The sequence below is a fragment of the Podarcis pityusensis genome (genome assembly GCF_964106645.2).
Source record: "Podarcis pityusensis genome assembly, chromosome: 7".
Classification (NCBI taxonomy): domain Eukaryota; kingdom Metazoa; phylum Chordata; class Lepidosauria; order Squamata; family Lacertidae; genus Podarcis; species Podarcis pityusensis.
In genome coordinates, this window is record NC_138031.1 from 58,667,277 (window position 1) to 58,680,301 (window position 13,025).

The window sequence follows — 13,025 nt, forward strand, 5'->3', positions numbered from 1 at the left end:
AAAAACAAAACAAAAAAGTAGGATAAATTCTTAGCACAGCACTAACTGTTTGCAAGTGTAGAGGCACCCGTTCATTGCAGTGAGTCTGGTGTATTGCACTAAATATAAATTTGGTCCTTGCTGGGTCAACAACCAAAATATAATTATGAATGTGCTTGAATATTCCTTTATGCATTTCCCCCCAGAATTATCTTCAGTTGAGCAGTAGTTCCACTGCAAAAGGTTTGAGGAGAGTGTTGTCAGTGACGACACAAGGGTCACCGAAGCATGTCACCAAACCCAGTGCTTCATATTTTCTGAAAACTCCATATGCTAGACTTGGGTGGTGAGTTCTGATTTCTCCATTCTGTTTTTGTCTGATAGATCAGCTTGTATGGACTCAATACTATTGCCTGGATGCTTATGCTACCTGCATGTAATAATTATGCAGGGAAATTATCTTGTTGGGGGGGGGGGAACCCAAGCCATTTTATTTGCAATTTAAAGGCATGTAATCCTGTCGATACAGGATTGGTATAATAAAAAAATTAAAACAGATTTTGTTTTGGATCTCACCTTTCTTCAGGGCCACCACAGCAATTACTCTTTTCTATAGACAATTGAAAATCTGCAAATGAAAATGTGGAAGTTTTAAACAAATGTAAACCAAAAGAGTAATTGGAATTATTTCACTCAATATGCAGGGCGTTGATTTCTGCTGACCTAAACCAGGATGGCTACGATGACCTGGTAGCAGGAGCGCCAGGATACAGCCGGCTGGGACACATTCAGATAGGCCGTGTATATATTGTTTATGGTAACGAATCAGGTTTGCCTCATGCAAACTTGGACCTAGACCAGGAAGCAGATTGCATTCTGGAGGTGAATAAGGTAGGAAAACAAGTCACACATTGGTCATTGAAAACATTTTGCTTGTGTTTCCGGTCATCTGAAAGACTGATGGCATCTTCTTTTCTACTAGCAATGCCATTAACTTCATTTCTAAAATAATCACTTAAAGATAAAAGTCCATTGTGAATAAAGAGCATTGCTCGCTTAAAACTACTAAGGACTCTTTACTGATGATCTATATGAGCTAAATGAAAGCAGTAGGGTTTGGCCATTCTCCTGAGTACTAGATTTGCATGGTGGAATGGAGTGTTGAACTAGGAGCTGGGTTTAAAGTATGTATTTAAAATACAGTCTTTTGTCACAATTAAAAAAAAAAGCTAAATAACAAACAAAAAATCCATAAATGTTAAGCAATTGTGCTGAACATTATATGAGCAGGTATTCCTTAAAAAGACAGATACGTTTTTAAAATGGGTGTTGGACTGCCATAATGATGTAGGATTCCTTCTTTTTAAGCCTTCAGCAAGGTTTGGTTCTGCTGTAGCAGTTCTAGATTTCAACGAAGATGGTGTGTTGGATCTAGCAGTGGGAGCCCCATCTGTAGGATCACAGGAACTCAGTTACAGGGTAAGAATCTCTGTGTGTGGCCTTTTTACAGTGTAAAATGTTAGTGCAGGTTAGTAAATATGGGTGATTCATAAGAGAGGACGTTAGCATGGCCCAAGTGAAATAAAGCAGACAGAATAGCAGATGCATCATCTGACTGACAATCTTAGGACCAACCTGTTTTGTGAATGCCAATATCTGTGAATCACAATGTGATTCTGTGAATGATTAGACTAGGCTAGATTGCAGTTGTACAGTACACCTGGACAGACAGGTTCATGTGAAGATGAAAGGATGAGGTGAAATTGATTTTTTTTAAAAATTAAATAAAAATTCTGGATTTGATTCATACCCTATTAAAACTTTATTTTCTGTTGATCCAGGGCTCTGTATATGTATTTTTTGGCAATAGAGGACAAGGTTTCCATAGCCTACCAAATGTCACCATAGCTTGTCAAGTAAGTTTGCTGATGAAATGCAATACAAACATATAAGAAATTAAATCTAGGTTTTCTCTAGATCTATCCAGAATAAACATACACGTGGATTCTATTATCATAATATATTTATTATTGCTTTCATTGGCATACAATATGTTAAATCAATGTCATTGTGTGTACCAATGTGTGCCAATAACTGTTCCTGTATTTTTATGAAGCACTGTTAAGTACAATGATGTAAGATTGAAGAAAAAGGATTCTATATTTCCTCTGTGTGTACTAGGGCCACATTTGGACGTAATAAACCATGATACGAATGTATCTTGCATGAATGAAATTTGTACAGGTGTATGAGCAAACATACAAGGAATTCCTTGGTTAATTATAGTTTACTGATCCATCCAAATTGAAATTATGCTTAATGGCTTCAGAACAAGCCACCATATATTGCCAGCTTCAAACTATGGCTCAATATCCTGGCTTGTTCTGAAGCTGTTAATCATATTTACCTGCTTTAGATCAAACAGGAAACTGTAGTTAACGGAAGACTTCCTCATTTGCTTATGTGGAAGGAGAATCAAAGGGGTTGTTGATGCAATGATAACACTTGTTCCTATCTTGTCTTAAGCCAAGATATTGCCATCCGAACATGGCTTAGGTGTAGCCTTTTTCATTCAGCCATCCAAAGAAATGTTGCAAAAACACTGTCCTGTGTGGCTCATGTCATTTCCTTGAGTCATCTTGTGTTACTTACATCATGGACTGAGTGGTGTGAGAGGTTTTGTACTAGGGCTGCTTTACTGAAATTTCATTATTGATTCAGGAGCTAAACAAGATGTCTTCCTTTCTTCTCCAATTTTCACCAAGATTCCCTTGGTGAAACACAACTCAATTGGCCCATTTTATACTCCAGGCAATAGGGTCTATAGTACAGACTTTCAAGATTGACTGCTGTTAGTTCACACAAGAAAGAAAGAGAAAGAAAGAAAGAAAGAAAGAAAGAAAGAAAGAAAGAAAGAAAGAAAGAAAACAAACCACTCTCTTCCCCTGGTTTCTGACATAGAAAAACACCTTCCTGTACAGTGTCAGACACAGGCCTTGACTTGTGCTTGTCCTAGGCAGAAAGGAACTCCCAAAACTATCTCCCTCTCCTACATATCAGCTCTGCCCTTGAGTTGTCTTCTTACTCAGCCATGGTTCTGCTCAGTGATGGTTTACTGTTAGTTTTCTCTCAGGTTTAGAGAAACTATTTATCTGGAGCCTGCAGGTTCCTTGTCCTTCTGTCTCTAGTCTTCCTCCTCTCAGTTTATAGCCGCTGCAGCACAAGCTCAGGGAGACTCTGAAAACTTATTTGAGTTGGACAAGCAACTACTAGGCCTGACAGACTGTACTAGGTGGGCTCAGGCATACAAAGCTTCCAGACAAAGGATAGTGAGATGCTATGTAATGCCCTGCCCTACTCCAGTATTGCCAGACCTACTGAAATCTCAGTTTCCTTTTGCAGGAAATATACTGTAACCTTGGCTGGTCACTGCTGGCAGCTGACCTTGATGGCGATGGAAACAATGATCTCGTAGTTGGTTCTCCTTACGCAGCTGGTGGTGGGAAACAAAGAGGATTTGTGGCTTCGTTTTATTCGTTTCTCAATAGAAGCAGCCAAGGTGACTTTTTTTTTTTTTTGCTGGAATTTATTTCCGCTATTTCATATGCTACTTTTTCTTGTGTCTTCTATTAGCTCCCTTTCAAATCCATCGTAAGACAAAGCCACAGTAATAGTCTAAATCCTTCTCCAAGTTATATTGCTGGTAATAAACACCGGACAATGCTTTTAATGCTAAAGGACCCTCAGCCTAAGATCCAGTATGAATTCATACAGAAGGCTTTGTATACCATTCCATAATCTTCTGAGTCAAAACAGACTAGAGGGAGTTTTACAGTGCAACCCTATGTATTCCAACTCAGAAGTATGTCTTACTATGTATTTACCCCCTGGTGAGCATGTATAGTGACTGCTGCATCACTTGATGAACTGCACTGACCCTGTCCTGTTAGCATCATTGCAGAGACAATTTGATCTGACTCAAGTTTCAACATTAGTTTTCATGTATTAAAAAATATCAAGAATTATGATCCAGGTAGTGCAGTATGACTGAACAAACCAGAAGACCTTGATCCTTTCATAAAGTATGTGATAATGTACCAGAAACATATCCTCTGTTATCCTCTGTTTCTTGTTTGGTCTATCAGACCAGCTGTTCCTAACAGATGCTGACTGGATAGTAAAAGGAGAAAAGGATTACGCGTGGTTTGGATCATCACTCAGCAGTGTCCAACTTCAAAATACAACCTTGCTGCTTATTGGCAGTCCTTCTTGGAAAAGCTGTAAAAGGTATATTGCACTTAATTTTAGAAGTTTGTATGTGATCATACCCAGCCTAACATTGTGCACTTTTAAATGTAAACTAACCCTATGCAGTAGGTTAGTATTATTTCTAAATGTGTACTGTTTTAATACTTGTTCTGCTTATTAGAGGTCGTTTCAAACAAGCCAAATACCTCTCTTTTCCTAATGCTCCCTGATGATGAGTTATAGACCACTTTTCAAACACAGGTTTCACAGAGCAGTTTACAATATATCCCAACCATTAAAGATAATTGGTTATGTGTCCAATGTTAGAATCATACTCAAAGTAAACCCATTTCAGTTTATAGAAATGACTAAGTCTGGTCCATTGATTTCAGTGAGTCTACTCTGAGTATAACTTAGTTGGATGCAACCTATATATGTAAAGCAGTATTAATCAACATAAAGCCTGCATGCTATGTCTGGTCTGCCATAGCTTTCCCCCGGTCTGCATGGCCATTTGTTGGCATGTTATGATTTGTTTGCAAGCTGGATATTCGGGGGGGGGGGAGAGAGAATTGGGGACAATCTTCTTATAACGAAACTCTCCAGTATCTCTTTGGAAAAATAAATAAAACACAGAAATAAATATTTGTTTATGGTCCATTTAAAGACTAACAAAGTTGGGTCATATGCACTACTACTTTGGGGAGAGAGTTCCAAAAATATGGGGCCACTACTGGAGAGGTCCTGATCTTATGCTCACCTGTCTGATAAATCTTGGGAAGAGGACAGTCTTAAGGCCTGATCAGGGTCATATAGGTGTAGGCATCCTTCCAATTTATGCATTAAAGGTCAATACCAGCATTCTAAACTGGGTCCTGAAACAAATAGACAGCCAATGCATTTGGTACAGCTATGCTATGAATGCCTGGCCTCTTAAGCCTTCTAGCAGCTGCAATGGCTGCTAGTTGGTGTTTCCAAAGTGGTTTTTAAAGGCAGCCCCAAGCAGAGAAAATTACAGCGATCTAGTCTGGATAGAACTAAGGCATATGTAAATCAAGCAACACCCCTTCTTTAGCTACAGTGGCAGACCGTAAACCAGCCTAAACTGCCCCCAACGCCACTTAAATCTCTATAGATAATATGGAGCCCAGGAGAATCCCCAAACTATTAATTTGCTATTCAAGGGGAATGCAATCCTGCAGAACTCTTGCAATTAAAACTCGTTATTTAAATTAAGACGTCACGTTCCAAATACTTTAGATTCTGAACCAAGAATATTTTGCCGTGGTGGTGCTATCTCTTGCAATTACTTCTTCTTCTTTTTTAATGTTCCTCATATTTCAACCATCGTGTGCAGTAGTCTAAGCTGCTATGTCTTACGAGATACCAAGATGACTGTTGGAAAGGTATACGGCTATATCCCACCAAGCACGCAGAGCTGGTTTACCTTAACCGGAGATAGGGTAGGTCTTTTTGGTACCTCTTGAAATGACAAATAGAAAAACATGCAAGGAAGACTCCAGCCATGGTGCCAACTTATTATTATTATTTGACACACAGGAAATGGGGAGACTTGGTTCATCCTTGGCCACCGGCTTCCTTTCTGTAGAAGGAACCCCCAGGCAAGTGTTGGTAGTTGGTGCACCATCACAAGGTATGCAGTACTGTCCTTGAGTCAGTTTTTTCTTTGCAGTGGTTTTACTTCTGCAATACACCAAGAAGACTGATCAATTGTTTAAAAGTTAAATAGGTGCTTGGAGTCAATCATCATGGGAATTGCAGAGCAGGGAAGGTTTAACCAGCAGGGAAAAGAGGACTAGGAGAGAAAGAGACCTCTGATTCTACCCACTGCCATTTCTGGGCCAGTCTGCTGCTGAAAGATTACTCCAAGAGAATCCTGCTCTTGACAGGGGGTGGGGAAAATCCTGGTTGCTCTCCTATTTTCAAAGCTTTAAGGACTGGATGTTGGCAGTTCTGAAACACAGCATGTATGTAGCATCCAACCCCAAACCGAGGAACATCATGGTTTAGCAGAGCAGCAGGTCACAGCTGAGTCTGCAGTTCTGCTGCTCACACCAGCTGTTTCAGAATGTAGAGGGACAACAGTGTCGCACAGGACTTGTGTTGACTTCAAGCTGGGGCTGCAGAGGAAGAATCTTCCCTTGCAGCCTAGACTTGACAGGGCTTCAAAGGCAACATTTGGTTGTCGTGCAGGGTGACAGAAAAAAGTGCCAAATTCAAAAAGCACCCAGAATTCTACCTGTAAAGGAAAAACCAAGGGTTCTTGCAGCAGCTGCAACTTGAGGTTTCCCACACCTGTTATTCATATATGTCTGTCTTTTTGGGTCAACAAAATCCTATATGAGGGAAAGTCAATTTTCTATACACATTTGCTTTCAGATAATTACACTAGAGCAGGTGATGAATAGGATTCTGTGGTGTCGCATACTTAACATAAAGGGTGATCCAGTCAACTGTCTTCAAAATGTGTATGGCAAGCATAGGCAAACTCTGGCCCTTCAGATGTTTGGGACTACAATTCCCATCATCCCTGAACACTGGTCCTGTTAGCTAGGGATGATGGGAATTGTAGTCCCAAACATCTGGAGGGCCAGAGTTTGCCTATGCCTGGTGTACAGGAATCCTCTCTTGCTATGGGAGGGCCACATATCCCCCCTTGGGAGGGCCAATATGCCCAATGTCATGTGAAAGTGAAGACTATATTGGGTTGGGTTTAGTATGTAACAAACTTCTCTGCAGCGAGTCAGACCATTGATTCACCTTGTCCATGACTTAGTTTTAAAACTCTCCTGAGTCTTGTTCAGCCCTGCTTCCTGAACTCCTTTAATGTAGGTGATCTCAGGCATACAGAACCTTCACTTTCTCACTGAGCTATAGCTCCACTGCTGCTGCCAGATGAAGAAATATCTATGTTGGATTGAGAATGTTGCTGACATTATGATTTTGAGAGTGGACCCTTTGTTGTCATTGTGAAGTTAATGTGTAATTTCACAAAATGGAGATGGCGGAGCCAAAGTTTCCTTGCTGTTAATTCCGGTTATAACCTGCCGTAGACAGTGCCCATCTGTTAATGCCAATTATCGTTGCCATCTCCCAGGAACAGCAATGTGACCCCCGTCATCTTGCTTGGCTTCTTTCAGACAGCACATCTAGGATTGCATTTATAAGCTCAGTGCTGCACCAAGCAGGAACTGCTTTGATGTATGATTTGACGGACCCTGCCAAGCCATTTCTGCTGAGCACTTTCAGCGGGGACAGGAGATTTTCACGCTTCGGAGGAGATGTGCACCTGCGTGACCTAAACAATGATGGACTTGGTAAAAACGGAATCCTCATAATCAGTATCGTATTTCATTTGTGAAGCACCTAAAATTACTAGATGTTGTGAGATGTGATATATATATGTTGTTGTTGTTTAGTTGTGTCCGACTCTTCGTGACCCCATGGACCAGAGCACACCAGGCACTCCTGTCTTCCACTGCCTCCCGCAGTTTGGTCAAACTCATGCTGGTAGCTTCGAGAACACTGTCCAACCATCCACACACACACACACACACACACACACATATAAAAGAACAGGAAGGGTGAAATAAGGGGACAAAGAGGAAGTGTGAAACTGTTGCGAATTTCTCATGGCGCTTTTTAGCGAAACGCTCAGAGTCCCAGTTTTCTTTTCAGTGCAGCCTTTTTAATGTGAGTTATATACAAGTATTTACAAAAACAGTCCATACAGAGTACCTGCTCCTTAAGGCAAACGAATACTCTCCACCACAGCACCACCACACCACAGCACAACCACCATTACTGTTGAACAGGCTTTCCTTTTAAAACAGGTGATAGCCAATCACATTCCTGCTGAGTCACTCTGACCCAGCACTTCGCAGAGTATTGCATCAGCCTGTTGAAGCCTGCAGACTTACTCATCATCCTGCGAATCGCAACAGAAACAATAAATTCTGAACCAAGAATTCTAACAGCCTTATGCATATATAGAAGGAAAGGCTAGATCGAACAAATGAGCTTGATTTAGAAAAAAGTGAAGAAAAAGGGAAAGCAGCAGAGAAATCCAAACAAAGAGGCCAAAATACAAGTGCACTTGCAAGCCTGGGCCAGCACCAAGAATTGTAGGGTCAAAAGATGCTCCAAGCCCTCTAGTGGGGAACATTAAATGGGTGATCTCAGACAGAAATTCTAAAGAAGATCAGAAGTCTAGCAAGGGTAGTGAACTCACAGCCCTTGAGCCTGACTAGGTCCCCAAGCATATATTTTTTTACCCACAAATCCAAAAATTTTGGTGGTGGCAGCAAAATGGCTGGGGTGGGCTGGGGAGTTGGAATGATGCTGGGGTTTGAATTTCTCTGCCAGGACCAGCATCCTGATGGGGATGCAAATTGCCTCTTTTTTCATCCTATTGGATGAGTGTGAACAAAGTGGCAACCTCAATCCTCAGATGATCTGTTTGGATCAACTGGGATGGGGAGTGGGTGCTGTGTTCTGTGTCCGTGATGTCTACGTATGTACAAAAATGTATGTGGAGTGGCCAAAAACTAAGACGACTAATGGGCCAAAAAACATTAGTCACTCCTACAGTAAAGGGGGAGGGGGGAATTAAGAGAGAGGAAAATAAACGCATATTCACCTGTTTGTGGCTTGTTGTCTGTAATATTGTCTGTGGACTAAGGCCTGCTTCACATGCAATATGGAGCAATAGTTTCCATTGCTCATTGCATTTGTCTGTGGCAGACACCATACCACTTACAAATGCCTGAACAGAGAAAATCCAAAAACACATTGGCGCTAGGTATGCCTATTTTACACCAGGCGTATTATTTGTGTCACCATGGTGTTTGTCATGGAGCAACATGGGTTTGGATCCAGCAGAGCCATAGTGGAAGCAGAAGACACAAAGCAGGCTTGTATATGTCTGGTAATTGTGTTCCCAAGTTTGTGTATGCCTGCGTCCAACGAAGTCTTTAAAGGCCAAAGCTTTTGCACAGGGATATCCAGTTCAAGTTAGTTTTTGTCTCGGTGTACAATGTGATATATTTCCCCCTGCTGCGAATTTTTGCAGATGAGATCATTGTGACCTCACCTCTTCGAGCAAAAGACATCTTATCTGGGCTGTTTGGAGGAGAGGCTGCACGTGTTTACATATTTAGTGGAAACCAGACCACCTCTGGACATGTGACAGACAACTGCAAATCATGGACTTCGCCTTGTCCTGAAGACTGGGTAATGCTACAGCAAATGCTATAGGTCTTTGTGGTGTTGTCTGCTTTGGTATATAAACAAAAGTACAGTGGTACCTCTGGTTACGAACTTAATTCGTTCTGGAGGTCGGTTCTTAAGCTAAAACCGTTCTTATCCTGAGGCACGCTTTTGCTAATGGGCCTCCCGCTGCGTGCGCACTGGAGGCACACGATTTCCGTTCACATCCTGGTGCAAAGTTTGCAACCAGGAGCAGCTACTTCCAGGTTAGTGGAACGCAGAACCTGCAGCATTCGTAACCAGAAGTGTTCGTAACCAGAGGTACCACTGTAATAAGTGTTTGCATTTGAAAACTCTTCGTGTTTCTCCTGCTCAGCAGTTTATGAATATCTGCATCATAGTAGTTGACTTCTGTGTTTTTATATTGAAATAATTCTCAGTGGAGCAAACGCTAGATACCATACATTTAATTGATTTATCCACCTTTAAAAACCAATGTAAAAGTGATTCTCTCTCTTTTTTCTGATCCAGGCCCAGTATGTCATCATTTCTCCCGAGGTGAGCAACCAAACTCTGAAAGGATAAATTGTTGCTTGGGCTAAATAAATTGTGGGTAGAATTAATGGCTAACAATTGGGTCCTTAATGCATTTTAACCAGTTTTAACCATTAAAACTGAAACCATGTGAACAACAAACTTCCTTGGTGGGTTCAAAACACAGCTGAATTGATTCATGAAGGATATCTTGCAATTTCTATTTCTGACTCAATGGGGTCAGGAAGGATCTTCATCTGAAGAAGATTACAATGGCCCAATTAGGGACAGGATGCTAAATGGTTTGGAAACTGAACCATCATCCCAAATTTCACTTGAGAAAACTTAGGGTCCATTCCCAAGCACATTTATATTTCACTGAATTTCAAAGGATCTGCGGCTAAGCAAACATGGTTAGGATCAGGTTGAGCATGATAAGGTTAGCTGTAAAGTTTCCAATTGACTGCAGACTTAAGCTATTTTTCCTCTTGCTGTATATAGCATATGGTTTTCATCATTCACACAAATGACATGGAGCGGTTTGTTCAGTAGGTATCTTTGCGTCCTGAACAAGGATGCTCACAGCATTGCACTTGGTTCTCTGGTTGTAGCAAACACTAGCTGGGATTATTGCACTGGGTGGTGGTGACCCTGCTTATGGGAATTGAGTTGTGTTAAAGATGATCTTTGGTCTGTTAATGAAAATAACTATAGTGAAGAAAGAAAGCATTAACACTGTCAAACAGTGCATAACCGTAGTTTTCTTGTTGCAGGAAAAATCAAGATTTGGGAGTGCTGTGATCACACTAAAATCTGGAGAAAAGGTAGGCAAACAAGCAGTGCTGGTTTTCACAATCCCATCTGCAGGGTGAATCATGGGCTACTTGTGATAACTTGAGTGTTTCTCCTATGCCAGCTGGGTAAGAGGCCATGCCTTGCCTGCTTTTTTCCTGCAACACAACCATAGGGAAGTAGCTTAGAACCAAGACGGTTCCACAACTTCCTTGAGACCACCCCACTATGGTGAAGGTGGGAAGCATAATCACTTGACTTCCTTATGCATGGTGCCCAGTTGTACACAGGGGTGATCTGTTTTGCCCTGGCAAAATGACCCGCTAAAAAAAGAAAAAAGTAAGGAACTGAATTCTGCTGTATTAATGGAAACTTTCTGTCTTTGCAGACTGAAGTTGTAGTAGCAGCTGAGAGAAGCTCCCTAGAAGCTCGGCTAAGTGGCAGACTTTTTCTCTACACCTTTTAACTGCCATGCTTCCCCACCAAGCCTCTTTTCAGCAAATCACTCTTCACTTGTGTAAAATTCTGCCCCTTTTGAAAATGGAGAAGCATAACTCGCGTACTCTTTAACTGGCAATTGAACAGCATTAACATTTTAAGGAATGGAAGCAGAGATCTAAAATTACTTATTACTGTGTTTAAATTTCCTTGCTAAGCGTAATAATGAATGGAAATCCTTCTAGAAACATAATGTCATTGCTTCAGACCATTAGCTGCTTTCAACTGTTTACATGCGTTTTGCGTACACAGAGGCCTATTTTTAAAGTATTTATTGCAATATACACTGCATGGAGCAGATTGAAGAAGGAAGCCCCAATGAAAATGTGGAGTTGCACAGAAGAGAGTTTGGCAAGAGCACATTTCCCCAAGCCTCGCTATTGATTCCAACCTTGATTTGAAATGAACCACTTCTTTAACGTGTACTTGGAAGTGGGACCATTTCTTCTCAAATTAGGCCAGGCTCCGATACATCTGTCTGAAAAGAAGTGGAATTGCATTTTTATCCCTCTTCTGCCAAAACATAAATCGCCCATGCTGAGTTACTAACATCTACATGGCAGCAAGAGCAGTTGTTCAACCTTGAATATCACTGATGTCTAATGGGCTAATGGGTGATGATTTAAAGTGCTCTCCTGTTAGGATTCTGTCCACCAACCAGTAAGATGCCTCTTCCTTCTAGTCAAGTCCAATGGGACTTAATTCATAGGTGCGTAGGACTGCAACTGAAACTATAGGCCATGGTACTTCCTAGGTAAAGCCAGTAACAAGCATGTAACACTTTTTTTTGATATTAAGAAAACCTTCATGCATGGAATTGCACACAATTGCATGGTAAATTCAGGAGGATTTAGAAGCCGACCCACAAGATTCACTCAGCTTCTACACCTATTTAAATAGCTTCTGTAGCTCAAAAGGTCTCAAGTGTGATTCTTGGTAGCTCCCATTAAAAGGATCTTGTAGTGGGACCCTGTTAGAACACAGACAATACTGGGCTAGATGAACGAATAGTGCAAGCTGGTTGCTGCAAAGGCTGCTTCCTATTTAATCAAATGTAATCTAATGACAAACTATTTCTCCAGATTCTCTCTGTGCTATTTAGGCTAATGATTAATGAATGTGCTGTCTTGATTTTTTTTTTAAACCTTATCCCATGTGCAATGTAATAAAAACAGATATTCCCCTTTGAGTGGTATTTCATATTCATTCTGAACTTTGTCATCATTCTAGATGTTATCAGAAAGTTAGAAGGTAAACTACTAACTGTGCCACAGATTGATGTTTCTTCCGGTTTTGTTACTTTGCTTTCAATAGAAGTCTTGGGATTGATGGCTCTTCTCCCTGGTTTTGTAGGATTGGGGCTTCTGACGAGGTTCAGCGGGTACACACATAACAGGCCCTGAGCCAACAGGGCCCCTGTCGCTTACATTTTTTTTAATTAAAAAAAAGAAAAAGAAACATAGGGCAATTGGCCATGTCTGAAGAAAGTTAGAAGGCAAAGCGCAGAGGCAGTTCTAAGGCTTCAGTACTTCGCAGGCCGCACCACTGCTAAGAATGCTTATTCACCGTTGGTAAGCAATCTGAAGAAGAAATGCTGATCACTCTCACTTGGGTCTCAGGTGTATGTTTGTTCAAGTACCCTCCCCATCCACATGATTTCATTCACTTCCCAAGTGTGCTGCCTTTACAGAGGAAAACACAAGCTGCTGGCTTGGGTGTATTTTGCTGAAAAATAATCTCCCTTA

The 13,025-nt window shown here is 41.1% G+C and overlaps 2 protein-coding genes across 4 annotated transcripts in view; one reads left to right on the plus strand and one right to left on the minus strand.

Moving 5' to 3' along the window:
- The window catches only part of GPLD1 (glycosylphosphatidylinositol specific phospholipase D1), a 25,949-nt gene extending 13,480 nt beyond the window's left edge, over positions 1-12,469 (plus strand). For 2 of the 3 annotated variants that reach the window (XM_081014167.1, XM_081014168.1), the window contains exons 14-26: positions 186-325; positions 684-870; positions 1,348-1,458; positions 1,821-1,895; positions 3,382-3,538; positions 4,125-4,266; positions 5,585-5,690; positions 5,788-5,881; positions 7,389-7,565; positions 9,320-9,480; positions 9,988-10,014; positions 10,764-10,814; positions 11,171-12,469. In XM_081014167.1, the coding sequence (XP_080870293.1) occupies positions 186-325; positions 684-870; positions 1,348-1,458; positions 1,821-1,895; positions 3,382-3,538; positions 4,125-4,266; positions 5,585-5,690; positions 5,788-5,881; positions 7,389-7,565; positions 9,320-9,480; positions 9,988-10,014; positions 10,764-10,814; positions 11,171-11,248 (1,506 nt within the window). In that variant the 3' untranslated portion in view covers positions 11,249-12,469. The remainder of the gene's footprint in view (positions 1-185; positions 326-683; positions 871-1,347; positions 1,459-1,820; positions 1,896-3,381; positions 3,539-4,124; positions 4,267-5,584; positions 5,691-5,787; positions 5,882-7,388; positions 7,566-9,319; positions 9,481-9,987; positions 10,015-10,763; positions 10,815-11,170) is intronic. The other variant, XM_081014169.1, reaches the window with a different exon arrangement.
- Positions 1-13,025, minus strand: part of NRSN1 (neurensin 1) — a 133,320-nt gene that overhangs the window by 9,554 nt on the left and 110,741 nt on the right. The window lies entirely within an intron of this gene.